The sequence below is a fragment of the Salvelinus sp. IW2-2015 genome, linkage group LG33 (genome assembly GCF_002910315.2).
Source record: "Salvelinus sp. IW2-2015 linkage group LG33, ASM291031v2, whole genome shotgun sequence".
Taxonomy (NCBI): domain Eukaryota; kingdom Metazoa; phylum Chordata; class Actinopteri; order Salmoniformes; family Salmonidae; genus Salvelinus; species Salvelinus sp. IW2-2015.
In genome coordinates, this window is record NC_036872.1 from 36,027,724 (window position 1) to 36,055,069 (window position 27,346).

The window sequence follows — 27,346 nt, forward strand, 5'->3', positions numbered from 1 at the left end:
ATATTTTTACCTTGTCGGCTCAGGGATTCGATCTGGCAACTTTTCGGTTAGTAACACTCTAACCACTAGGATACCTGTCGCCCCTCTAATTTTGCTTGATATGTACTTCGCCAGCTGGAGCTTTACAACAGGGGGAGGAAGGAAGGGAAAAAAGAAAAGAAAGAAAAAGAGCTTGATTAGTATAAGGCCTACCAAACCTCCTTATCAATCAAAAGGTCARAAGAGCATAGTGTGAAAACCACCAAACTTCTGAGCAGTTTGAAATTGTCTTTACTCTTGTATGCTTCCTGTGTATGCTCAAAGTCAATAGAGATCTTTGGAGAGGGGGAAGACATTTCTGCTTTTCGGTGGAGTCCAACTGTGTGCCCGCGTCCTACTCCGCTTAAAAAGGACATTGTTTTCTGAAGTTTATATCCGCGCCTGCCCGTGCAAGGGCTGATACAGTTTTGACGTAAAACACGTGTGTATTCCTCCTTTGTAAAGACTTTCAGGTGGATTCCAGGTCGAAAACCGAAAACACCTGTCCCAATAAATATCCCATCAAACAGGAAATCGTCGTTTTTATTTTCCAAATTAATGTAACAAGTTGATGAAAATAACTATTGTATTAATCGCACAGTAAAGTATTGAAAACTATGGTGAAATGGTAATAATCCATAGTCATGTCCTGCGGTTATTTTGTCAGTTCATTCAATGAAACAGACGGGGGAGCCATTGCCTTGCGAAAGTTAACTGTAGGAAYGGTGCTGCCAAGAGCTTTTTCTTTCTTTTAAATTTTGATCCAATGAAGTTGGCCTTGAATAATGATTGATTGGGACTAACATTAATGTTACAAACATTTGAATAAATAAATAAAGTTTGGGTACTTCATTGTCTAAATTGTATTGCTCCTATTATTTTACTACAAATAAAACCACTTTTTTTAACAAAATTATTATTATTATTAAAGTATTCTCTTATATTTTGAGGAAATGTGGACATTGAAGAACCAGACATAGGCCTATATCATAATATTGTCTATTTGTCCGCTTGTGGCACACCCACTTTTTTTAGTTGCTTYTGGCTTCTTTTCTCAGAACAAGAAATCAACTGTGGCGCAGGAAAAGTAAATCCACTTGACTCTGTGTAACGACAGAGAAGGATAGACTAGGCTAAATCGGGAATTTTCATCTGACACACGTGAGAGCCCAAGAAAGAGAAGACAATAACGGAATACAACTTTATTAATCTTTGATTTAAAGAACATTTGAAATTTTGACTCGGCCTGTTGAAATATTTCGTTTTCTACTCGTTTGCTGTTACTTTAGTTATTCCGCTGTGCAGAAAACAAGATTTGTGGCCAAATTATGGTTGGTGGCAATAAACGCCTGCTTATATTGTCGAAGGAGGATGCCTGTTGTTGGCTTCCGCTACTTTCTTGATGCCTCTTTCCTGCTTGTTTATTCTTTTGAAAATGTATGGAATAACGAATAGMTCTGTTACAAATCTGCAATGAACGAAAGTCATCATTCGAGGAGATCGAATTGCGTGCTCATRTTTGGGTTTTATAACTTATTTGGAACAGTACTCTGTGTGGTTTGGTGTCGCTACACTTTCTTTCAACTCTTGGGTACGTCGGTGGCGTAGATAGCGCAGTGGTAAACCTTTTCTCCCCAACTGGAACCTGTATTATACCATACTTGGATAKAGTTTCTGAAGTTCCCACAATAACAAATAAACACCTTTTACCGCCGTGGATTATACATAAAGAAACCCTGGATAACACAATAGTAGGATAAAGTGTGGTTTTCTGGAGAGGAGGAACGCGGAGTGTAAGAGGCGTCTAGAAGGATGCTGTTTCTTGTAAAATGGAATTGAATATTTTTTTTGCGGTTATTGTGGTGGTTTGTTCATTTTTTTCGAGTTTCAGCCAAGAACTCAATCCCAAAGGCAGAAATGTATGCAAACTACCAGGGTAAGTAGAATAACGGTTCTGTCGATTAAAAAAGAAGTTGCCTGCCTCTATCGCTCTCCATATCGTGCAGCTAACCTACTTCTTGATGCATTGTGCTTTTATTTATTGATTGCTCACATTGCAAAATACTTTTTTTTGACGTTGTCTTTCCCTCCACTAACATTTTACATCTTTGATATTGCGTACTAGTTGGTCGTATTTCTTTTCATATGTACAACATCTCCTTACACAAGAAGGAGTCCATCTGAACAGCCATCCCACCGTGGATAATGTTCCATATTTTCTTATAGGGGGCGCTATATATTGAGTGACACTGGCCTGAAGTCGTGGCATCAGATAGTTCGGTGTTTCCCAACTCCAGTCCTTGAGTACCCCAAAAGCACAGATTTTGGTTGTTGTAGCCCGGACAAGCACATCTGATTCAACTTGTCAACTGATCATCAAGCCCTGAWTGAGTTGAATCAGGGGAGTTTGTCCGGGGCTACAACAAAAATATATTCTGTTGGAGGTACTGAAGGACTGGAGCTGGGAAACATTGCGCTAAATGACTGAAAATAACAAAATGTTATGGCTTCAGCTGCCAGACACAAAGGAAAGTTATAGACTGAACGTAAACAGCTCAGAGTCCCAATGTTTTCAGTCGATTCTGAACACCATGAAGTGTGTGTGTGTGTGTGCGTGTGTGCGTGTGTGTGTGTGCGTGCGTGCGTGCGTTTTATATTTTTACTGGGTTCAGTCACAGGATGAATTGAGGGAAGTTGTTTTTAATTTATCATTGCTGCCCAGCATTTCTTATGTGTGTCCTCATGTTACTAAATATGCTCTACTGTAGCTGGGTGTTACTAAATATGGCTCTACTGTAGCTGTTGTGTTTACTAAATGAGCTCTACTGTAGCTGGGTGTTTCTATATGAGCTCTACTCTAGCTGGGTGTTACTAAATGAGCTCTACTGTATGGGTGTTACTAAATGAGCTCTACTGTAGCTGGGTGTTTTCTAAATAGCTCTACTGTAGCAGGGTGTTTCTAAATAGTTCTACTGTAGCTGGGTGTTTACTAAATGAGCTCTACTGTAGCTGGGTGTTCTAAATGAGTTCTACTGTAGCTGGGTGTGACTAAATCAGCTCTACTGTAGATGGGTGTGACTAAATCAGCTCTACTAGTACTGGGTGTGACTAATCAGCTCTACTGTGATGGGTGTGAATAAGCAGCTCTACTGTAGATGGGTGTGCTAAAATCAGCCTCTACTGTGAGGATGGGTGTGACTAAATCAGCTCTACTGTAGATGGGTGTGACTAAATCAGCTCTACTGTAGCTGGGTGTTTCTAAATCAGCTCCTACTGTAGCTGGGTGTGCTAAATCAACTCTACTGTAGACTGGGTGTGACTAAATCAACTCTACTGTAGCTGGGTGTTTCTAATCACTCTACTGTAAGCTGGTGTGCTAATCAGCCTACTGTAGCTGGGTGTTTCTAATTCAGCTCTACTGTAGCTGGGTGTTGACTAAATCAACTCTACTGTAGCTGGGTGTTTCTAATCAGCTCTACTGTAGCTGGTGTGACTAAATCAACTCTACTGTAGCTGGGTGTTTCTAATCAGCTCTACTGTAGCTGGGTGTGACTAACAATCAGCTCTTGTAGCTGGGGTTTTAATCAAGCACTCTACTGTAGCTGGGTGTTTCTAATCAGCTCTACTGTAGCTGGGTGTTTTACTAATCAGCTCTACTGGTAGCTGGGTGTGACTAAATCTCTCTAACTGTGTAGCTGGGTGTGTTCTCAATCAACTCTACTGTAGCTGGGTGGTTTCTAATCAGCTCTACTAGTAGCTGGGTGTTTCCTAATCAGCTCTATGAGTAGCTGGGTGTGACTAAATCAGCTCTACTGTACGCTGGGTGTTTCTAATCAACTCTAACTTAGTAGCTGCGGTGTTTCCTATCAGCTCTACTGTAGCTGGGGTGTGACTAAATCAACTCTACTGTAGCTTGGGTGTTTCTAATCAGCTCTACTGTAGCTGGTGGTTTCTAATCAGCTCTACTGTAGCTGGGTGTTTCTAAATCAGCTCTACTGTAGCTGGGTGTTTCTAATCAGCTCTACTGGTAGCTGGTGTGTTTCTAATCAAGCTCTAACTGTAGCTGGTGTTTCTAATCAGCTCTACTGTAGCTGGGTGTTTCCTAATCAGCTCTACTGTAGCTGGGGTGTACTAAATCAACTCTACTGTAGCTGGGTGTGACTAAATCAACTCTACTGTAGCTGGGTGTGACTAAATCAGCTCTACTGTAGCTGGGTGTGACTAAATCAATCTACTGTAGCTGGGTGTTTCTAATCAGCTCTACTGTAGCTGGGGTGACTAAATCAACTCTACTGTAGCTGGTGTTTCTAATAGCTCACTGTAGCTGGTGTTCTAATCAGCTCTACTGTAGCTGGGTGTTTCTAATCAGCTCTACTGTAGCTGGGTGGTTTCTAATCAGCTCTACTGTAGCTGGGTGTGACTAAATCACTGCTACTGTAAGCTGGGTGTGACTAAATCAACTCTACTGTAGCTGGGGTGTGACTAAATCAGCTCTACTGTAGTGGGTGGTGACTAAATCACTCTACTGTAGCTGGGTGTTCTAATCGAGCTTCTACTGTAGCTGGGTGTGACTAAATCAACTCTACTGTAGCTAAGTGTTTTTTTAAATGAGCTCTACTGTAGCTGGATGTTACTAAATCAGRTCGCTGACTGTAAATGGGCCATTGACAACATCAACAATGCCGGTTCACACAATATTGTTTGTCAGTATTCAGTGCATCATAAAGTACCATGGGAAAGTGAGAAATGCAAAACAAACCCATAAAAAAAGTGGGAAAGCTGCTATCAGATTTTGTCAGTCTCAAGAAACAAATATAATGTTGAATGAGGAGTTCAGTACTAGACGCCCTTCGAAGTGGCAAATCACAAATATAGGAGTTACGAAATACAAATGTGGGTCCTGCTTTATTTCAAAACCACATCTTTCACACAAAGAAAAACGGTCTTCTCCAGAGCTGTGATGAATTGAACTGTGTGTCAAAGGWCAGATGGGTTCAACCTTGTACATGAACAATGTGATTTATCTACATTACACAGATACCATTGACCACCTTGGAAACACCTCACTGAGAGTGGATCTGGTTCATAGTTTACAAAGGTTCATGGCATTAGTAAGTAAACTGCACAGCTTTTGATCCATGTTTGCATACCTTTAATCCAGAATTGTAAAGAATCTCTCAAACTCAGCTTACCTCCATGTCACAGGAGTAGCTTTGAGACATAACAGAGGAGATAAGCTGGCGTAGTTTTAGAGTAAAAAAGTGTGTGTCTATCGGTGAGTGTGTGTATGCGTGCACTCCCTGTGTCTGACTGAAGGCAGAATGCCATCCCCAACCCTTCAGAGGAAGGAAAAGTGTGGATGGGTCCTCTGGGAGGTCAGTGGTGTGGAAGCAAAAGGAGAGATCAGATCAGTGCCAGCAACTAGACCGCCATGCCTCTCTAATCGCACACTCCCCACTACTTTCTGGCTAGACGTGGGGTCATCTTAAAACAGTATTTGTTTTCTTTAAGATATTTTAGCTGTAGCTTGCCTGGCGCAATGGAACCAATAGATGAGTCCCAAAAGTGCAAAACCCTGTCCATCTGACACTCCAGGCTCAATGAAACACTGAAAGTTTAAAATAAAACAAATACTATTTTGAGGTGGTGGTGATAGTGTTGGTGGTGGTAGTGATGGTGGTGGTAGTGATAGTGGTGGTGGTGGTGATGGTATCAGTGATGGTAGTATTGGTAGGGGGGGTGGTGGTGGTGGTGGTGGTGGTGGTAGTGATGGTAGTTGGTGTTGGTGTGGGTAATTGTGGTGGGGGTGGTGGTGGGGATTTTAGTGGTGGTGTTGGTATCGGTGGTGGGATCAGTGGTGGTGGTGGTAGTGATGGTTGTGGTGGTGGTAGTGGTGGTGGTAGTGGTGGTGGTAGTAGTTGTGGTGCTGGTGGTGATAGTTTTGGAGATGGTATTGGTAGTGGTGATGGTGGTGGTTCAGGGCTGTGGCGTGTTGTTGTGCTACACTGAGTGTTTCCTGTCTTTTCTTCTTCCTCTCTGACACACTCCTTTTTCTTCCCCTCTGTTTCAGATCACCAGGCTTGGTATGCTGCAGCGGGTGGGGGCAGCTAGGCAATGAATGTTTGACACGTATGTATACATATCAARATCAAAACACAGTATTTCCATACCTCTTCATATTCACATTTGTAATGTATTAGTAACATCACAACAAAGTATTACAACATGGTAGGTTTTCATGTTGTGGATATTGCTAATAATAATTCAAAATTCARCTCCTCCCACCAGCTCTTTGTGTAGGGAACTTTACCTGTAAGGAGAATGAGGTGTGCGTCAGGCCCAATGAATGTCGCTGTCGCCATGGATATTTCGGAGCCAGTTGTGATACAAGTAAGCAACTTGCTTTTGTGATACTATATTTCAAACATATATATTCAAATCACTTTCATGGCCATGACTTGTACTTTCATTGTCAAGGGAACCATTATGTTACAGTTAATAGTTGAAATTAAACGGAGCTGTCAGCTCTGAATGAATGGTGTTGAATATGCTGTCCTAAACCAACAGAAGGGAAATGTTGAAGCCATTCTACATTATATTCCTTGACTTGTGAAGTTCCAGTGATCATCTGAAAAGGTCTCTATCCTTCTTCCCCAGAGTGCCCAACCCAATTCTGGGGCCCCGACTGCAAGGGCAAGTGCCAGTGCTTCCCCAACGGCCACTGTGACGACATGACGGGCAAGTGCACGTGCAACCCCAACCGCTGGGGGCCCAACTGCGAGAAGCCCTGCCTCTGCCAGAAGGGCAAGTGTGACCAGGACACGGGCTCGTGCACATGCCACCATGGCTTCTGGGGCCCTCAGTGTGCTAACAGCTGCTACTGCAGTCTCAACTCTGTTTGTGACCAGAACACAGGAAGGTGTAACTGTAGTCTAGGTTGGTCGGGGAGGAACTGTGCCATCCAGTGTAACTGCAATAACTCACCATGCGAGCAGTTTACGGGTCGGTGCCAGTGCCAGGAGAGACATTGGGGCCCGCGGTGCGAGAGGTATTGTCAGTGTATCCATGGGAAGTGCAACCAGGTGGACGGCTCATGTACCTGTACGCCGGGGTACCGAGGGAAGTTCTGCAGGGAACCGTGTCCCGCTGGATTTTATGGACAGAACTGCAGGAACAGGTGAYGAACCAAAACACTGGAGGGAAACATTTTAGTTCACTGGAGAGGGAGTATTATTCTAACAGAATAGGAAACATACATTTTTCATGAAAATGTAAGAGATGTGAAACATAAAAAGCCAATAATCCTAAAGCACAAGTTTTTCTCTTTATTTTTGCTAAGGATCTTAACGTTCAAATCCATATTATATTCTATCTATATTATACAGTGTTTTTTGAAAATATGAATTGACATAAGCTCCAGCTGATAACTCAACATATCTTCAACATGTTAGGTCATGGAGCAACAGTTTAATAGGGAGATACTGGGGAATTGGTGTTCACATTATATCATAATAATCATCCAATATGCTGAAGCCATTCAGTTGATAACCTTGTTCAGCGTCTGCAGAACTGGTGTTAAACAGTCGTGGCCAAAAATATTGGCACCCTTGCACTTTTTTCAAGTAACTCACAATTTCCCCTAAAAATAAGTTGAAATTGCACTGCATCGCAGTGCTAGCTGTGCCACTAGAGATTCTGGGTTCGAGTCCAGGCTCTGTTGCAGCCGGCCGCGACCGGTATTCCTCCGACACATTGGTGCAGCTGGCTTCCGGGTTAAGTGGGTATTGTGTCAATGGCACATTTTTGACCCCCTAGACTTAATATCTGGTAGCACAGCCTTTGGTAAAAATAACTGCAATCAAGTGCTTCCTACAGCCATTGATGAGCTTCCTGCACCTCTGTACTGGCAGTTTGGCCCACTATTCTTGTGCAAACTTGAAGGGTGCCTTCTCCCAACTGCTGTTTTCAGATCCCTCCACAAGTTTTCAATGGGATTTAGATCTGGGCTCATTGCTGGTCACTTCAGAACAGTCCAGCGTTTGTCTTGAAACATTCCTGAGTGCTTTTTTTAAGTGTGTTTGGGGTCTTGTCCTGCTTTAAGAACCATGACCTTCAACGGAGACCCAGCTATCTGACACAGGGTCCGACATTGCGCTCAAAAATGCCTTGGTATTTTCCTGATTTCATGATGCCATGAACATGTTCAAGACACCCAGTGCCAGAGTCAGCAAAGCAACCCCATATCATCACTGATCCTCCTCCATGTTTGACTGTAGGGAAGGTGTTCTTTTTTTGTAATGCTTCGTTTTGTTTTCTGTAAACATAGAGAAGATGTACTTTACCAAAACGCTCTAATTTGGTCTCATCTGTCCACAGGACATTCTCCCAGAAGGATTRTGGCATGTTCAGGTGTGTTTTGGAAAATTGAATTCAGGCTTTCTTATGTCTTTCTCACAGCAGTGGGGTCCTCCTGGGTSTCCTACCATATAACCCCCTTTCATTGAGTTGGCAACGATGGTGTGCGTTGAAACTGTCCTACCTTGTGTCTGAGCGTCAGCTTGAATCTGTGGGACAGTTSACRGAMGTGCTTTCTCCACCATTCGAACAATCCTTCACTGCAATATTCCATCAAGTMTTCTCTTGCGGCCACGTCCAGGGAGGTTGGCTACAGTGGCATGAGCCTTAAACTTCTAGATAACATTACATACKGTGGAAAAGTGCTTCAAGGTCTCTGGAGGTGGACTTGTAGCCTTCAGATTGTCCATGCTTGARTACAATCTTGTGTCTGACCTCCTCTTTTAATGATTTTTATATTGCAGGCACGTGCAACTCACCACAGGTGAGCTCATTTCCAAAGTAAAGGAGAATCACATGCTTGAAATGTAATTATTTCTAACTACTTCTAGAAGGTTCAAATAATATTGTCCGGGATGTTTTAGGATTTCTTTGTGGAACAAGCTTACTAAATTATTTTTTTTTGTTTTGTTTTGTTCAACTGCACACCAAACACATACATACAGTATGTGGATACCAAAATATGTTTTAATATCAACGGTTTTCTGGAAGAAATGGTGCATTATTTTACTAAAGTACAAAGGTGCCAATATTTTTGGCCATGACTGTACAACTGCAATGTAGCAACTTTCCCACACTTCTCTAACCTCAGTGTTGTAGATATTCTAAGGATAGGTACAGGTGTATACTCTTAATTTGAGCCAGTTTGCTGCAACAGGACATGTGAATTATTATGTGGATTTTAATAAATGGACAATTTTGGAGGAGTTGATACATTTTTCTTAAGGGAAAATCAAGTCTAAAATGTTAAAGTGGAAATTACAAACTTCAGAAGCCTTTTTAAAACCTCAAATACATTATAAGTTCTGCAACAGGGTGATCAAATTAAGATCCTACATCTGTACTACACACATTGAAAATGTATACAGGTCCCAAATGTAGCAAATCATCAAGTGTTATCTTACACATAAGGCATTGTTTTGACAGCACTAAAACTATGAGATATTACCAAAACTGACCAAAATGTCTTCCAATAGTCATGCTGCTCCCAAATTGTGATGACAGACTCGGCTTCGTCCAAACAGCTCCCTATTTCCATATAGTGCAATACTTTCTCTCTGCACTACATAAGGAATATGGTGCCATTTTTCACACAACCAATGTTTCCACTTCCATTCAAATGTCTCCCCCTCTTTCAGCCTCTCTCCCCCCAGGTGTTGGCATGTCTCCCCCTCTTTCAGCCTCTCTCCCCCCAGGTGTTGGCATGTCTCCCCCTCTTTCAGCCTCTCTCCCCCCAGGTGTTGGCATATCTCCCTCTCTTTCAGCCTCTCTTCCCCCAGGTGTTCTAATGTCTCCCTCTCTCCCCCCCAGGTGTGGGCATTGTAAGGGGCAGCAGCCCTGTAAGATAACCGAGGGCAGGTGTGTAACCTGTGAGAGGGGCTGGAACGGGACCAAGTGTGACCAGATGTGCCTGTCAGGCTTCTTCGGAGAGAACTGCCTGGATGTGTGTCCACCTTGTAAAGACGGCCACTTCTGCAACCGCATCGACGGAAAGTGCTCCCACTGCAACCCCGGCTGGATCGGGGACAGGTGAGAGGCCTCACCCATACACCTGGAACCACAGACAGGGGTACACAAACTTGTGTACAGACAGACAGACAGACAGACAGACAGACAGACAGACAGACAGACAGACAGACAGACACACAGACAGACAGACACACAGACACACACAGACACACACACACACACACACACACACACACACACACACACACACACACACACACACACACACACACACATGTTCACATTCCATTAGGGTTCATTGTAGTTGTTTAGTAGGAGAGTAAATATTTATTGCCCTAATGGGTATTTAACTTTGTAGAATTTCAACATAACATTCCATGTCGACAGATGATGTGGAAAAACACATTATCTTTATTATTTAGTGCAGTCATGTTGTCCACTTGTTCTCATGACAACATATCATTCAGACTTTTTGTATTTCCATTTCAAGCACTTGAAAGAATAATTTCAAAGATTTTAACTTGTACTAACCAATGCGTTCGTGCTGTGCTAATGTTCTGAGTGTGTACACATTTTTACAGTACTTTTCAGTATGTGATTTACGTAGATTCTGTCTTATAGTCACTACATCAGAGAATTGAACTTGTGCTTGCATGGATTGCTAATGGCTCTGAGACATGACTCAGTATTTTCTTTGTTATTTTTTATCATTACAATGACTATAATCAATATTGCTTCATGTTGTGTCCCCTCCTGTCCTGTCCTCTAGGTGTGAGGTGCGTTGTCCCAACGGGACTTATGGGGATAACTGTGAGAATGACTGCAGACACTGTTCTAACGGCGTCTGTCACGTTGCCACRGGAGAGTGCCTGTGTGACCCAGGATTTTACGGGACATAGTAAGTCACGAGAATGAAACTCGCATCAAAGCATCCTGGTTACGCCTCCCCTCATGTCTACAATACTCAGACAGAATGTTCCAAAAAATAAATTATTTGTACGCACTCATGCTTCACGCCTAGAGGTTTCCTGATTACATGGCCAAACCAGGAAACCCTTTAGACCCTAGCATATTTCTAGTGCTCAGGTCACCAGTGGTTGGAAAAACTCCTGGTTGTACGTACGATGTAGGATCTTAATTTGACCCCTTTTGTCACATCAAAATAATCCTGCAGCACAGGATTTGAATGTTTAGTCCATAATGTTGCTTGATCGGTGGTTAGGCTATTATTTGGCAAAACGTAGGCTACATTACATTTTTAATATAACCTTGTTAGTGTGGGTTTTCCCGTGAATCTGCATTTCAGGAAAATTCTCAGTAACAAAAGAGTGATCAAATTAAGATCRTATACATGAAAGTATTATTCAGTCAGCGCCAGTAGAAGTAGTCAGTCAGTGCAGAGGGAGCTTCATATAGTCATTGTAGTACATTACTAGTTTATTCTCTGTCTATTTCAATGCACCTGTCTCAGTCACTAAGAGGTTGTATGTGTCTGTCTTCTAGCTGCAACATGACGTGTCAGATGGGTCAGTATGGAGTGAACTGTGCCCAGACCTGCTCCTGTCACGACAAGAACTGCAACCCAATGTCTGGGGCCTGCAACCTACGTAAGGAAACCGCTCTCTGTATTTCCTCATTGACTTTTCCAGATCTGGGAGAACGTTAGGTCGTTGTTTTTGAAGGCAGCCATGCCGCAAGACTGAATATTAACATGTAAAAAAGTGTTCTTAGCGGAGTACTAAGGGCGTCAAACCCTGGTGCTTCTAGTGTTAAAAAACCCTGGTGCTTCTAGTGTTAAAAAACCCCTGCGCTTCAGTGTATTTACACCGGCAGTAAAAAACCCGGCCTCAGTGGAAAAAACCCGGTGTCTTAGAAAAAACCCGGTGCTTCTAAGGTAAAAAACCCTTGGCTCTAGTGTAAATAAACCCTGTGCTTAGTAGTGAAAAAACCCGGTCTTCTAGTTTAAAAAACCCTGGCTTGCTACGTGATAATAAACCCGTGCTTCTAGTGTTAAAAAACCCCTGGTGCTCTAGTGTTAAAATAACCCGGTGCTTTTAGTGTTAAAAAAACCCGGTGCTTAGGTAAAAAACCCTGGTGCTCTATGTAAATAAACCCGGTGCTTCTATGTTAAAAAACCCTGGTGCCTTTAAAAACCTGTTAGTGAAAAAACCCGGGTATCTTAGTAAAAAAACCCTGGTGCTTAGGTAAAAACCCTGGTGCTCTAGTGAAAAAACCCTGGTGCTTCCAGTGTTAAAAAACCCTGGTGCTTCAGTGTTAAAAAACCCTGTGCTTTTAGTTAAAAAACCTAGTGCTTCTAGTGTTAAAAAACCCTAGTGCCTAGTTGTTAAAAAACCTGGTGCTTCGTATTTAAAAACCCGGCGTGGTAAAATCCCTGGCTTCTATGTAAAAAACCCTGGTGCTTCTAGTGTTAAAAAACGTATATTCCATTTTAAGAGAATGCCGATGTAAAGAAAACTCACCCCTGCCTACACGTGACCATAGAATCATATCAGATGTGAGCTCTACATGAAGGTCCCAAAGTCTAAATAGGCAGTGCTAACAGTGACGCAGCACATGTATGGCATGTCTGTCTGGAGTTGGACGGAGACAGCAAGCACTAACACACGTTATCGGTTACTGTAACGGACGTAGAGTTAACAATTGAAGGAGGCCCTGATCGCCTTCAGGAATGCCTGGTGCCCTTTTTACGACGGTGTGTGGCCGTGTCCTACCAGCCGAGAGAGAGAGAGACAGGGGGTGGGGGGGTAGGAGGGAGAGAGGGAGAGACGGAGGAAGGAAGGACAGAGAGAGAAGAAAGTAAGGGAAAAAAGAAAGAGGGAGAGAGAGAGAGAGAGAGAGAGAGAGAGAGATAAAAAAGATACACAGAGTTGAGGAGGATGGAGAAGAGAGAAAGAGGGGAGAGTGCAGGGAGGAGGTGAGAAGAAGGGAGAGGAGGAGAAGGGAAGAGAGAAGAGGGAGGGAGAAGGATGGAGAAGAAAGAGGGAAGTAGTGAGGGAGGATGGTAGAGAGAGGTGAGGGAGGATGGTAGAGTGAGGGAAGAGGTAAGAGGAGAGTGTGAGGGAAGATGGGAAGAGAGAAAGAGGGAAGTGAGGGAGGATGGTAGAGAGAGTTAGGGAGAGAGGATGGTAGAGTGAGGAGAGAAAGAGCAAGAAGCGGGAGGGATGATGGTAGAGCCAGTGGGAGGGGATGCGAGAGTGAGTGAAGAGGGAGAGAAAAATGAGAGAGAGTGAGGGAGGAGGAGAGAGAATAAAGCAAAGAAAGTGATAAGAAAGAAAGAGTAAGAGAGAGAGAGAGAGGAGGAGGAAAAAAGATGGGATAGCGGGAGTAGAGAAAACGAGGTCACCAGAGGTTTCGGCAAATGGGCATGTGGAAGCGGCGATGATGTCACTGGGTCAGGCCATTCAGCTGTGCCAGCCAGTCCCTCCTTTATCCAGCTGTGAACATAGAGGCCCTAACACGCAACACCAAGGACACACAACTATTCTCCACACCCTATGACAGCAGAGGACAAGAGGCCACCAGGGCCACCAGTATTTATCTAACTGCTAGGTTAGTGACAGTGCCATCTGGCTGCAGTGTGTCGGTGATTAAGGCTGCATCTGAAATTGCTCTCCTTTTACACTGCACCACTTTTGATCAGGGCTCCATAGGCCTAGAAATGCTATCACACAAATGTATTTATAAAGCTCTTCTTACATCAGCTGATGTCACAAAGTGCTGTACAGAAACCCAGCCCAAAACCCCAAACAGCAAGCAATGCAGGTGTAGAAGCATGGTGGCTAGGAAAAACTCCCTAGAAAGGCCAGAACCTAGGAAAAACCTATAGAGGAACCAGGCTATGAGGGTTGCCCAGTCCTCTTCTGGCTGTGCCGGGTGGAGATTAAACAGAAATGGCCAAGATGTTCAAATGTTCATAGATGACCAGCAGACTCAATAATAATAATCACTGTGGTTGTAGAGGGTGCAACAGGTCACACCTCAGGGAGTAAATGTCAGTTGGCTTTCATACCGCCGATCATTCAAGTATCTCTACCGCTCCTGCTGTCTCTAGAGAGTTAAAACGGCAGGTTCTGGACAGGAGCACGTCCGGTGAACAGGTCAGGGTTCCATAGTCGCAGGCAGAGAACAGTTGAAACTGAGCAGCAGCACGGCCAGGTGTACTGGGAACAGCAAGATCACAGGCCAGGTACCTGAGGCATGGTCCAGGGCTCAGGTCCCCAAGAGAGAGAAAGAAAGAAAGAAAGAAAGAAAGAAAGAAAGAAAGAAAGAAAGAAAGAAAGAAAGAAAGAAAGAAAGAAAGAAAGAAAGAAGAAACAGACAGAACAGACAGACAGACAGACAGACAGACAGACAGAAAGAAAGACAGACAGACAGACAACAACAGACAGACAGAAAGAAAAGAAAGAAAGAAATAGGAAGGAGCATACTTAAATTCACACAGGACACCTGATAAGACAGGAGAAATACTCCAGACATAACAGACTGACCCTAGCCCCCTGACACATAAACTACTGCAGCATAAATACTGGAGGCTGAGACTGGAGGGGTCGGGAGACACTGAGTTTTATGTGTAACCAGCCTAGAAAGGCAGGGTGCTTCTAAATCATGAAGGAATTATGGGGGTAAAGGGAATCGTAGCAGAGGGGTAATAGAGTGAGTGAAGGATAGGGTTCAGTGGATGCTTCTAGAAATCAGTTAAGTGGATCCACAACAGGAGATAGATAAAGAGACGGGTGATTTTTAGAGAGTAGGGCTGTTGCATGCATGGCTGAATTTAACATCTATTACTTATCTCTATTGGATATCTCTTCAATGCCCACTTCATGGTACAGACGATATGTCAACAGTATTTACATAGTGCAGAAAGGCTTGAGTTTCAGCTCCAGAGTCTTGGTTCTGGGAGTTCAGGGAGTTCTCACAGAGAATGTCAGTTGGCACCAGATGTATACAGATGGCTCTGGTTGGTAGTGGCAATCTGTACCAGTGTGGCACACTCATAAACCCRTGCTTGTGTCTGTCTGTCTGCTGTTTCAGAGCCTAACCAGCGGATGGGTGTGATCGCGGCGGGAACCCTGGTCTTCTTTCTGCTCATTGTCCTCCTCTCACTCCTCTGCTGCTGCTGCCTCTGCAGAAATAAACACCACCACAAGTGAGTGACAGACACAGGCCTGGTGTAGGGTGAGGCCGCGTGATGGGATGGAGGGTTAGAGAAGATTGTGCCATTCCTTGTTAAAATAGCAGAGGGCTACATCCTTTAAAGAGTTTTTACCCTCCGACAGTGACGATATCTTGTATCGTCACTGTCGGAAAAAATTAAATAGGCACAAATGGAGTCAGTATGATAGTGTGTGTGGTCTTTTTCTTCAAGTGGTCCATGYCATGTAGCTCGTACTGCAAGCGTGTCAATGTAGATGAACCTCACCCACATTTGAATCGGTTTGTATGGTTTAGTAATTTAGTATGTTTTCCATGGCGTCACCCCTRCCTCTTTCCCTCAGTCCTGACCAAGACAACTCTACCAACAGTAAAAAAGCCAAGCGGATCCTGTGTGGACGATTCAGCCGAATCAGCACCAAACTCCCCCGGATCCCACTGAGACGGCAGAAGCTGCCTAAAGTAGTCGGTAAGCCCTAATCCCTCCTCCCTGATAGGCTACTGCCTTCACCATGCCAAGACAGAGGCTGCTTTTGTGTCCCAAATGGCACCCTATTTCTTAAGGGCTCTGGTGAAAAGAAGTGCCATTTTGGACACTAACAGAGCCACTGTTGCTGTCCTCAAACCTCCTTTGTTCATGTCTCTTGATGACCTAATAGTTTCTGTGTTTCTAGTCATTACAAACCTCTAACTCTTCAGCAAAAGAGAGAGAGCATTTTAATTTTCCCTTTGCTCTGTGACCTGTCTCTGTGACTATGTTGTGACTATGTTGAGTGGTTTTCAGGCAATGAATAGGGTTGAAAAGTGTACTGCAGCTGCCAAATGGGTTTGGGGTTTCATCTGAGAGGAATGCAATGGTTGTGGGCCTTATTATTCTTGGCACCTCTTAAATACCATGTGTTCATATTATTACAACCCCTCACTTCCTCTCTCCTGAGCTCCTCTTCTAGTGGGATGAAGGCTGTGTTATTAAGAGAGACAGAAAGGGTCAGTGTAGTGGTGTGGTGCTCAGGTACGTCTGATTGGTGTTAAGTGATACCTTATCAAAGGCTGCTATGTTATTAGTAATGTGGAGAGTAGCTCCTGTGTGTCTGTGTGTGTGGAGAGAGGGAGCTTTGGATTGTCTGTCTGTCAGGACCCATCTCAGGTCAGCTTTAAGGACATTACACATAGCTTACATACTGAATAACTCTTCCCTTTCTACCCAGATGCCTTCTGGAATCTTTAGACAGTCCAGACACAGCCATGTTCTGAATCGGCGTTGGCCAGGATGCATTGGCTCTGCTATGTAGGAGATCAATTGAATCATGGACATCTGCTTCTGAATGCATGGATGGTCTGAGTATAGTATATTTTGAAGGGCCGGAGAAGTGCCCTATTTGTGGACATCATTGTAGTCACTCTACAGAGTAATAGTACACCTTTTAAAGCGGTCGTTAAAAAACCAGTGGCGATGAAGGAGTTAAACAGTGGTGACCTCGTTTCACTTCTCTCTTTCACAATGAGTAGCATGTGCTTCTTCTCTTCTTCAGCTGACTAGTTCAGCTAACAGCTGTCTTCATCACGCCTGCATAGAAACACACACTGGAACAGTATTGTCTTTGTCAGAGACTTGTCTTGTGTCATGGCACATTAACAGCATTTTTTAAAACACCCTCAAAGTTTACTGTAACTTATAAACAATCGGCCAGAGGCTTTAGAAATTGCATTTTGTTAAGTCAGAGCGTCCGACCTCCTTTCAAACAAACAAGCCCTTTCATTCTTGTATACACAAAGCATATGCCATGCCTGGGTTGCAATCAACTAGAACAAACTACCACTTTGGGAATTTCAGAGAGTAGAATAGAGTTTTTGGTCCAAGCCAAAACCAATTCTCTCTTAAGTTTTCCTCCCTCACATTCAAGAATACATGACAACACACAGCTATAAAACGACAACCCAATTCATTTTACAGTCATTCTCCCACTGAAGCTTATAGATCCTCCTCTTGTTCATAAGGGGGATAAACTGGTCAGCCTCTCTCTCCCTCCCTCCCCAGAGCCAGGCCACTCTGTTCTGCTTTCCTCGTTGCCTGCCTACAGAAGCGTGGCCTGCCTGCCAGCGTTTTGAAACTCTACCCTTCCTGGGGCTCCTTCAGTCCCTGCAACATTCCGCAGGAGGCCCACTGGACTCAAAACAGGAAGTGGCCAAATTTACCCCAACCTGTGTCAGACCTATGATTTATCCACACTGGGGTCAACACACTACAACAGACGTGGCAAAGCAAAATGAAAGAGGAATAGGGGAGAAATAGGAAGAAATCATGTGTGCTGTTTTTGCATAGGTCATTTAGCTCCTTCATACACAAACTCTCACCCATCCCAAGATAAAAGGAAAGAGAAACAGAGGGAGGAGGACGAGGAAGAAAACGTTTGCTCTGTCTTTTGCATAGCTCATAGCTCCTCCGCTCCTCTGCTTCTCAATACGTAAACGTTGCCCCATCCCCCTCCTCTACCTATTAAACCTCCAAACTGCTTAGACTTTGTCATTCCATGCCCTATACTATAGCTAGCTATCTGACGCTCGGCTGGCTGGCTTCTCCCATTCCCATTCCGTGGCACTCTGTGTGTCTGCGTGGGCTCTGGTCAAAAGTAGTGTTCTATATAGGGGATAGGGTGCCATTTGGGATGCAATTACATGTCCGAATGCTTCCCTTTGAAAAGTGATGTAGAGTGGGACCACCTGCTCCAGTGTTGTTGGCCTCACAGGCAGCTATTATAGGACTGTGAAGCTGGGGCACGGTTGTCCAACGTTGGCCTCTGTGTAGGCAGGGCTTTGGGCTTTCAGTGGCGTCCTGTCTCTCTCTTAAGAATGAATGCGGCTCCGGACATTTAGTCTGGTGTGAACATCCAAGGACAGCAGTTGTTAGTTTACTGTTGCGTTAAGATAACGGAGGCTTAGTTACTTTACAATAGACCCTAGACTCGTAGGGGGGGAAAAGTTTAATATAGCCTAAAACGGTTCTTCTGCTGTCCCCATAGGAGAACTCTTTGAAGAACCTTGTATTATTTCCACAGAGGGTTCTACTCGYAACCAAAAAGGGTCCTACTTATCGGTTCATAGGTTYTCCTATGGGGACAGCCGAAAAACCCTTTTGGAACCCTTTTTTCTGAATGTATACCAGGGGTCGGGAACAGGCGGCCCGCGGGCCCCCCAAAGTTTTTAGTAAAACTATGATTTTAGTTTTTGGTAAAAAAAAAGAAAAAGACTGTAAAATCACCAGGAATTCAGATAAAAATGTGTTTAATTTAGAAAAGTATTCCCGATAATAAAAAAGAGACATGTGATCGTGTCTCAATGTAACCAGGGTAGGAAATMACTTATTTTCAAATACAACCTCTTTTTGGGCTTAGTTGTGGTCAATTTGCAGTGTATGAATTATTCTAATTATGTCCCGGCCCCCGACCACCTCGTTGCCTACCCCCGCCCTATGCTATACCAATTGGCCACTGCACCAYTATGGTCTGTCTGCTATAGTCTAGTACAGCATGTGGTTAGTTAGTCAATGAGCTTAGGGCCACTCTGCTACCCACATTGCATGGGTATTGTCTGTTCTCTTTAGTCTATCACAGAAGGGCTGCTACAATAGAGAAAGTGCAAACCACTCATAAAGACAGTCAGACATATATATGTATGTATGTATTTATCGCCTTCATTGAATTTGAGCAAAATATTTTTTTGTCTTGAAGAAAAGCAGCTATGAAGTTATTTCCCTGGATAAATATCTGGGTGGGTATTGTTTACAGTATATTGTTTCTAACCTACTGCCATTGCTACAATCCAACAAATGTAATCTACATCAAGTCAAGTTCCATTAATATAATCATCCAGTCACCATTGTACAGTAGTATTGCAATCTTTCCAGGAACAATATCCGAAGTGTTCATTCCGAGACTGTGCAATCTGCTGGATATCCTTATAATAAGCTCAGCTGTCAGTGGAAATTCCCACCAACAAAGTCCCCTGATTTCACTAGCGTTGTGAGAGTAATAGAATTCTGCTGCCCTTGTGTTGACACATCTCCTGGTAGTCATTTAGTTGTAGCTGTACTACACCTGGCGATGTTGTTGTTACTAGAAGTCAGTTGTTTTACAGTTTGGAAGATGACGTCCATGCCACAACCATATCTTATACCACAATAAGGACCAAAATGGAAATATGTTGTAAAACTTTATTGGTTCTTCCTCGATGATTTTACATGCAGTAAATCTGCTTGTGTGGCGGAAGTGTGTTTCAAACTGTCAAATAAATCAAATTCAATACATAGAGACTCAGGGTAGTTAGAGAGGATCGTTCAGCCGAAACACGGTTTGGGGTTAGCTTGGCGTCAGCGGAGAACAAACGGATGGGCTCGTGTCATCGGGTGGAGGGGGGATGTATGTAGACGAATCTGATGTGGTCAGTGTCCAGTTAACGCCCAGTCACACACAGTCAGTTAGTCCACTGCCAGATGGGGAAAGGAGAAGAGAAACCACAGGCGTCCCAAACAGAACACAGCTGTCCTCAGACTGAAAGGGTCAGCAGAATACACCAACATGGAGGGAGGGAGGGAGGGAGGGAGGGAGGGAGTAATTTTAGGAAAAATAGCATTTGCTAGCTAATTTCTCAGTAAATTAAAATGTCCAATGCACACCCACAAATCAAGGACTTGATCATACACGTCATCACAGAACAGTTTTATATCTTTTCAAACATAACTTTGTCTCAAGCCACCCTTTATCTTTCATTACAACCCCAACACACCCCACAACATCTCCATCTGTTGTTATTGTTAGGTAGTCCCATTCCCTTCCCCCTCCTTCTCTGACCCTGCTTCTCTGTGTCCTAACCCCTCCAGTAGCCCACCACCCTGAGAACACATTCAACTGCAGCTTCATCGAGCCCCCCTCTGTAGCCGAGCTGCCCAGCCCCTCCTCCTGGTCCTCCCAGGAGTCCTTCGATTCCTTCGAAGAGGAACCCAGTGATGATGGCCCTGTGTACTGTGTTCCCCATGAAGGTGAGTAATTACGCACGCACAAGCAAACACACTCTCACAAGCACGGACACATGCACACACACACAATGAAGGTGGCCCCGTCTAAACTATGTGAAACCCCATGAAGTCGTCAGGAAAGAAAAACAAACACTGTGATTTTGATTTGACACGGCAACTTCACAAATAAACAGATGTAGGCACGGACGGATGCATGCACACTCACACGTACTCACACTCTTGGAGTGGGATTTGTTTGTCACAAGGGCACTGTGAGTCACACACCTCTGGAAAGCTAATTAGATGAATAGGATAYTAAGTTCTCCGTATCGTGTGCCATTGAGCCCAGTTGCTTCCCCCATGTGTAATTTCTTATAATAAAAAATAAAGTTCAAATTATTAACGGCAATAGAGATTGCTGGAAAATATGATGGGCGTGGTTTTGAGTGGTTTTGAGCAAACATACATTTGTAAATTTACACAACAAGCTTGTTCAAATTCAGCTCACCTCGAGTAGTATGTGTTGGTTTAATGTACAATTGTAAGGCAACCAGCTGCAATAGGATTGTGAGTTTGCTCAACATTTGAGCATAGCTGAACCAAAGTACAGTGTAACCTTCCAAAGGGAAACATACTTTTATTTTTTATTCTTATAGTTCTTATACATTTATACATGTGAGCAAATTTGTTGACTGAACAAACGTTCATYCATTAGCTCAATTTCTTTTCCTGACAGAATAATGCTCATTAAGCAATTAGTTACATTTGCTTTTTACAGTGTGGCTGCAAAAGCATGAACAGGAAATGTAATGGTAAATTTAGAAAATGACACATGTCCAATTCATGACTCACTCCTTGCAGTTTGTTGGAAAATATCCATGCCCACCAGTTTTTTCTATCGTTTGGGAAGTTACATTTCCCAGAAACAATTGTAGTTAAAGACATGCTCCGGTACTTTGGCAACCAAATAAGTACTTTTTAAACCTCCCGCTTTGGGCTGGATGTGTCAACGTGTAATTCATACATGCGTAATCTATGAGCAGAATTACTGTCTTACCTCAATTAGCCATGAATCCCTAGTTTGAAAGTGACTGTTTTCTGGAAGCTGTGCTTGCCATTTTGAGTACTGCAAGCTTTGACCCGTAGCAATTTGAGTTCCAGCCAATGAGGTTCCATCCCCTTGCCATTTGAGTAACAGCTAGCAAGAAACCTGCTCAGCGTTTTCCAATGAGGTTGCAGGTTGGGCCCAATGGCTCAGTGGACACAGCAGAGAGAGAGAGCATTGGCGTGGTGCACATATCTGCACATATGTGARGTTTTCGGGAGCACCAAAGTACCTTAGAATATCTTTAATAATTCTTGGAGGTCTCAATATTGCTTGATATTATTTTCAAATGACAGTAAGTAGAGATACTGTATGATACAGTATGTTCTAATTCTGTATTTATAATGAACACACATTCTAAATACTGTAAACATGCCTCACATCTACATCCTTTATCCCTGATGATGCAGCCATACTGTATTTCCTGACCACCTATGTATGATTACAATCCAATCTAAACCTGACTCTCATCCATGTTCTCTCTTCCTGTCCTATAGAGTCGCTGAATGAGAATAAGGTGAAGTSCAGTCCCCCTGTGGCTGAGATGCCAGCAGCAGCCTTCCACAGTGAGGATGATACAGGTGGGTATACCTCCCTAAAAGACACCAGCGCCACCACCTACAAACCCCAGGATGGGAATGAAGCYCCCCTCAAGTCCTCAGACAGCGAGGGCTCCACCAGCAGTTCTGAGTCAGCCATTGGGGCCCTTTATGCCCGCATTGCACACCTCTCCAAGAATTCCAAGGAGGAAGAGGATGGGGGCGACAGCATGGTCACCATCGAGGTCAAGGGTAACAGGAAACCACCGTCCCCGGGGGGAAAGACCAGGACCAAACCACGCCCGCCGGACCCCTCCACCAAACCCAAGGTGTCGTGGATCCATGGGAACAACGGGGGTACCACTCTCCAAGTGGAGAAGCCGAACCAGGGGGGTAAGGGGCTAACATTTCCCAAGGTGAAGACAGCCAGGAGCTCTAGCAACAGCTCAGCCAAGAGCGAAGAGAGGCAGAGGCTGAAGGAGAGTTCCAAGGAGAAGAGCAACCGAGAGGAAAAGGGGACGGTGGTCAACGGCTCCCCTAGCAAACACAAGGCCCACTGGGTGGGGAGGTCCGGAGAGAACATGAACCACATAGAGCACATCAACGGGGTGGTGCAAAACGCTCTCAAGAAGATTGGCAACTTCCACAACTCCGATAAGAAGGCAGCCGCTGTGGAGATCCCCAAGGAGGCGCCCAAGAGCCCCAAAGTGATCCACCCACACATGAACTCAGAGGCCGCCACACTCCTGGCCGCCCAGCTCAAGGAGAAGACGCAGAGCATCACCCGGAACGAGGGCACAGGCCTGGTAAAGACCAACGGCCTGTCCACCCCGATCCTCCGGGGCCGAGGAGACCGGGAAAAGCCCACCCCTCCGCAGAAGGCCAAACGGACCACCGCTCCCACACCAGGCCACCAGGGCTCCAACAAGCCTCTGCTGCCTACCACCACCAGCCTCCAGAAGATGGTGGGTGTGGGGGTCCCCAAAACGGACCCAGCTACCCCCGAGGTCACCCCCAAGAGCCCGGAGAAGCAGGACTTGAACGGCTCTAGAGTGGGTGAGGGTTGTGGTGGTGCGGGGGACTCCATGCTAAAGAAGARCCCCATCAAAAAGCCTCCCCGAAAGAAAGGCAAGGAAGGGACTTTGGATACTACTCTGGAAACTAAGACACCGACAAAGACAGCGATTATGCCACCGCAGATAGTCAAATAGACAGTTTTTTWAAATTGTTTCTCACTGACAGGACAATGGTGAATTAATTACTTTTCTTCCAAAGGAGACATGCAAAAGGACTTACTTGGTGGTTGTTCATCAAAGGAATTTATTATTTTTGCGCATGTGTGTGCTGTGTGTCCAGAACCAGTGGAAAGTAAGTGGAACTTGTTTTTAAACTGTGGTTCTTCTCATTGGTGTGGGAGTGGGTTTGTAATATATTGAACTGTATACCATACTAGTATTACATGGACTGAAATTGAAAGTAATTTCATGGACTCTTTTCATAAACCTGCGATGTATCCGTTTTCCACTACAACGCCAAACATAACTGGGGGAGAGTGCTGACAGTGGCAAGCAATCGTATTTAATTTCCTCCATATTTCTCCAATGCTCACAACTAAGTATTCATGTAAGAATCTCATCGTTGTATCATTATAATTTAAAAACTTTTTTCCTCAATATTCTGTGTGATGCAATCAAATCTATGCAATGTAAGTGAGGTGAAGTAAGGCTAAGTTGAACCATGGTACTGAGAATAAAAGTACAATATTTTTCAGTTTGATTTAAATTAGCCAGTTACACTCCATAAAGYAGATTGTTGACCTCTTTTCTTTTTTTTGTCCTTTTTTGTTGTTAATATGTTGCGTAATACAGAATACAAACCATTTTAACTTAAGTACAGTAGCTAGCTCATCCTGAATTGCCCTGTTCTTCAAAAAGATTCTCTCCTTTGGCATTGTATTGTCTTTAGAGAGTACATTCTTTCACAATTTTGTCAGTCWTGGTTTGTTGGCAAACAAATTCACTTTTTGAACTCAAGCAAACTGTTAAGGAAGCATTACGTTGTCATTCRGCTCCTAACAGAGCTATGGCCTCATGAGACTCGGCAATTRATTTTTGTCCTCTCTAATTGTTAATCGTTTTTGGTCCGTATCTCTAAGGCCATACACTGTGTTAGGTCCTGTTGTCCCTTTTTAGAGGACATTCTGGGATTCTGGGATTTTCAATGATATCACATGTGTCACGGTGTCATCGGTGTCATCTTCATAAAAAACAAATCTGGTTCAAAATGGCTCTATTACAATTTCCATCATAATTAACACATTMTATTGTGTTATAATCATTTTTGTGAGTTTGATATTCAAATCGTTTCTAATAAGTAAATATCTCAGGAATAGTTTGGTAAGTTTTCAGAGCAGTGTAATACATTTTCCACATAAAATAAGAGTAACTTTTGGATATGCTCTCTTTTTACAAGTAATACCAGCAAAAAAAATGCTAAGCTATCTTTTCCTTGTGCTTATCGAATAGCTAGCTAGTGTAAATGCCATACTTTTAGGTTCTTTACAAATCSTTCCTTCAATCTCACCCATGTACGGGTAAGCAACGCCCCGTATCAAGAAGTAATAAAGAACATCCTTGCATAATGTTTCATAAAGGGCATGAAACAATGGCTACAGTGCTAGAGGCGTGACTACAGGCTGTATCACAACCGGCCGTGATTGGGAGTCCCATAGGGCGGTGCACAATTGGCCCAGCTTCGTCCGGGTTTGTCCGGTGTAGGCCGTCATTGTAAATAAGAATTTGTTCTTAACTGACTTGCCTAGTTAAATAAAACATTTTTAAAAAATGTCATGATGGATTAGTCATCTGGTCTTATCACAATGTTGTCTATTAAGGCTGAAGGCATTGTGGAAGTTTCCCTATTAAAAAGGCAGTTATCATTGTCCTAATGGATGGAGTGAGTCTGGTCAGACAAACAACTTTTGGTTGTGAACTGATACCTCCCCTTTCTGCTGCTCAGATACATTAGTGCATTATTATTCTGTGGAAGGCCCTAAGTAGCTACATCTTCTCTGATTTATAAAGGCATGGTATAGTGTAACACTCGCTATAGCAAGTATTTCAATTGCGATAATAAATAGAAAACCAATAAAGAACATTCTTGTCTTACACCTCAAGATAATTTAATACTTTCAGAAAAATTACCATTATTTATCATTTCACATGCAAGGTTGCTGTGCATGACTTTTCTGCTGTTTTGCCAAGAGATTACACCACTAATGTCTGATGGTACCATTCATTGTTACTGGGAAATATTACGTAGCAGAAGAAATACAACACAAACTGTTCGATACTTCAGTCATTAACTTCCTGTGGTTTAATTCACTATTGCATGACTTAGTCTAGACATGTTAGATTGGTTTGATGCCAAGTTTACTTTGTCCCAACTTGAATTACGAAGTGTGGTAAATTAGTTTATCAAAGCCAGCTAATTGTGGCGGCAGGTAGCCTAGTAGTTAGAGCATMGGGCCAGTAACCGAAAGGTRGCTGGATCATATCCCAGAGCTGACAAGGGAAAAATCTGTTGTTCTGCCCCTGAACAAGGCAGTTAACCCACTGACTTGCCTAGTTAAATAAATGTTTTTAAAAAATATTTAATTGAAGCTAATTATCTAATTATCACCCTATCCTATTACTGTAATCAGTCTAAGACATGGGAAATATGATGATGGGTGTGGTTTTGAGCAAACGTACATTTGTAAATTTACTSAACAAGCTTGTTCAAATTCAGCTCACGAGTAGAATGTACAATTGTAAGGCAACCAGCTGCAATAGGATAAGTTGACATGGAATTGTTTTAATGGTCATACCATGGCTCATTTAGCTATTTGATTTAGAATTTTAGGTATTTGTATTTGATAAAATATAGAATTTGGCYTTWAGTACCAAATCCCATAGAAACGCATAGAATAACATATTCATAAAGGGAATAAGGTTTTATAGTGTCTGTCCTATATCTTTGAGATATAAGAAAGCTCAGGAAATATACAAAATATATATTTTTTACACATATTTAACCCCTTTTTTTGGGTAGGCACACAACTACCTCCATACTTCCATTCATAAAAAAAAAGAAAACGGTACCGGTTACATTCAGATGAGTCCCGTGGGGCTTGTGGGGGTCGTAGAGCAAAACGGAGACSCCCATCGTGTTCGTGGGAGTCGCATCTATCCATAGAGTGGACTCTACAGCAGTTTTCATGATAAGTTCGATTTCCGGGATGTTTCATGGTCTGACAAACAGCACTGTAGCTCAGCCACCTTCCACCACAGATGAGGAAGGCTGTCATAGGCGGATGTGGTGGGCTGAGACGCAGCCCATGCAAGAACAGATATCTCTAGCTTAAACTGATGGATTTTYAWGGGGATTTATGTTAATTTGATTGATGCACTGGTGCGTCAATAGACTCTAGGGGGATAGCTACAGTAATATAGTTGTGTGTTTTTATGCATATGATAGTAACTACATTGCAAGAGGAAGCTCACAGAACTAGAGCGTATGGGATATGAATACAACATATTCATATAAAATGTGCATATTATAGTACKTAAGTGACAGTGGTTTATGCTGTGGAATCAAACTTACATTTCACTTTCACAGTTTGAAAAGCTATTTGAGAGCTTATYATTCCTACACATTTGTTATTGCTGTTTTTCATTTTTTTTTTACATTTGGATTTCAACGATACAGCCAGTCTCCTCTTTACCAGTTATTTTTTTCTACATGTGAAAGTATAATTGTATATGTTTGTAAGCTGTGCTTATATAAATTGTTTTGCTACTCTACTCTGGATGTGTCAATGAACTGGCTTTCATGTTACGTTTGATTTCTTTGTGTCGGGTTCTCTGCWGCCACGGTATGAGTACTTACTTGGCTTGTTATTTCCCTTTTCTCTGTGGATGTTGTTAGTTTAACACTTAACTTTATGAAGCAGAGTTAAATTATATGGAAACCTATAGCCTTCTCTCTTTATCTTATCAACTTTTCTTAATCCTTTTGTCCATAGGAAATATAAAATATCAAAACTTCAAAGTATTGTACAGGACATGTATTATTGTGTCACRGCTGTTATTAAGTACATGTAACTGAAACCATACAAGTTGTGTGATTATAAAGTGCCAATTTAAGCAAGCAGAAAACACATATTTTTATATCTGACTGACTGGCCTCTGCCTGCTTTCACAGGCTACAGTACATATTTGTAAGCAGGGCCTCAAAACGCTGCAGAAACATCACCAATACGGTTGTAACTCGTCACTCTGTTTGTCTGATTAGATTTTCAGGCGTTTGTCTGTGAAATCTTTTTTTTTTTTTTTTTACTTTGAAATAAAAGCGATACATGTAGTGGCTATGTGGAAGTTCTCACCTCTCTCACAATCTGTGAAAATATACCTC

General features: G+C 43.1%; 1 protein-coding gene across 2 annotated transcripts; it reads left to right on the top strand.

Moving 5' to 3' along the window:
* The first annotated feature begins 1,072 nt into the window (after nt 1–1,072).
* LOC111957843 (scavenger receptor class F member 2-like) lies at nt 1,073–27,298 on the top strand. Of its 2 annotated transcripts, none has more exons than XM_023978868.2 (11): nt 1,073–1,954; nt 6,089–6,147; nt 6,307–6,408; nt 6,676–7,195; nt 9,904–10,122; nt 10,832–10,960; nt 11,566–11,669; nt 15,118–15,232; nt 15,582–15,706; nt 20,114–20,272; nt 21,851–27,298. In XM_023978868.2, the coding sequence occupies exons 1-11, from the start codon at nt 1,848–1,850 to the stop codon at nt 23,101–23,103; spliced, it is 2,892 nt and encodes a 963-aa protein (XP_023834636.1). In that variant the 5' UTR covers nt 1,073–1,847; the 3' UTR covers nt 23,104–27,298. The 2 variants fall into 2 exon arrangements, with proteins under 2 accessions (XP_023834636.1, XP_023834638.1); XM_023978870.2 differs by having other exon boundaries at nt 15,609–15,706.
* The last annotated feature ends 48 nt before the right edge of the window (nt 27,299–27,346 follow it).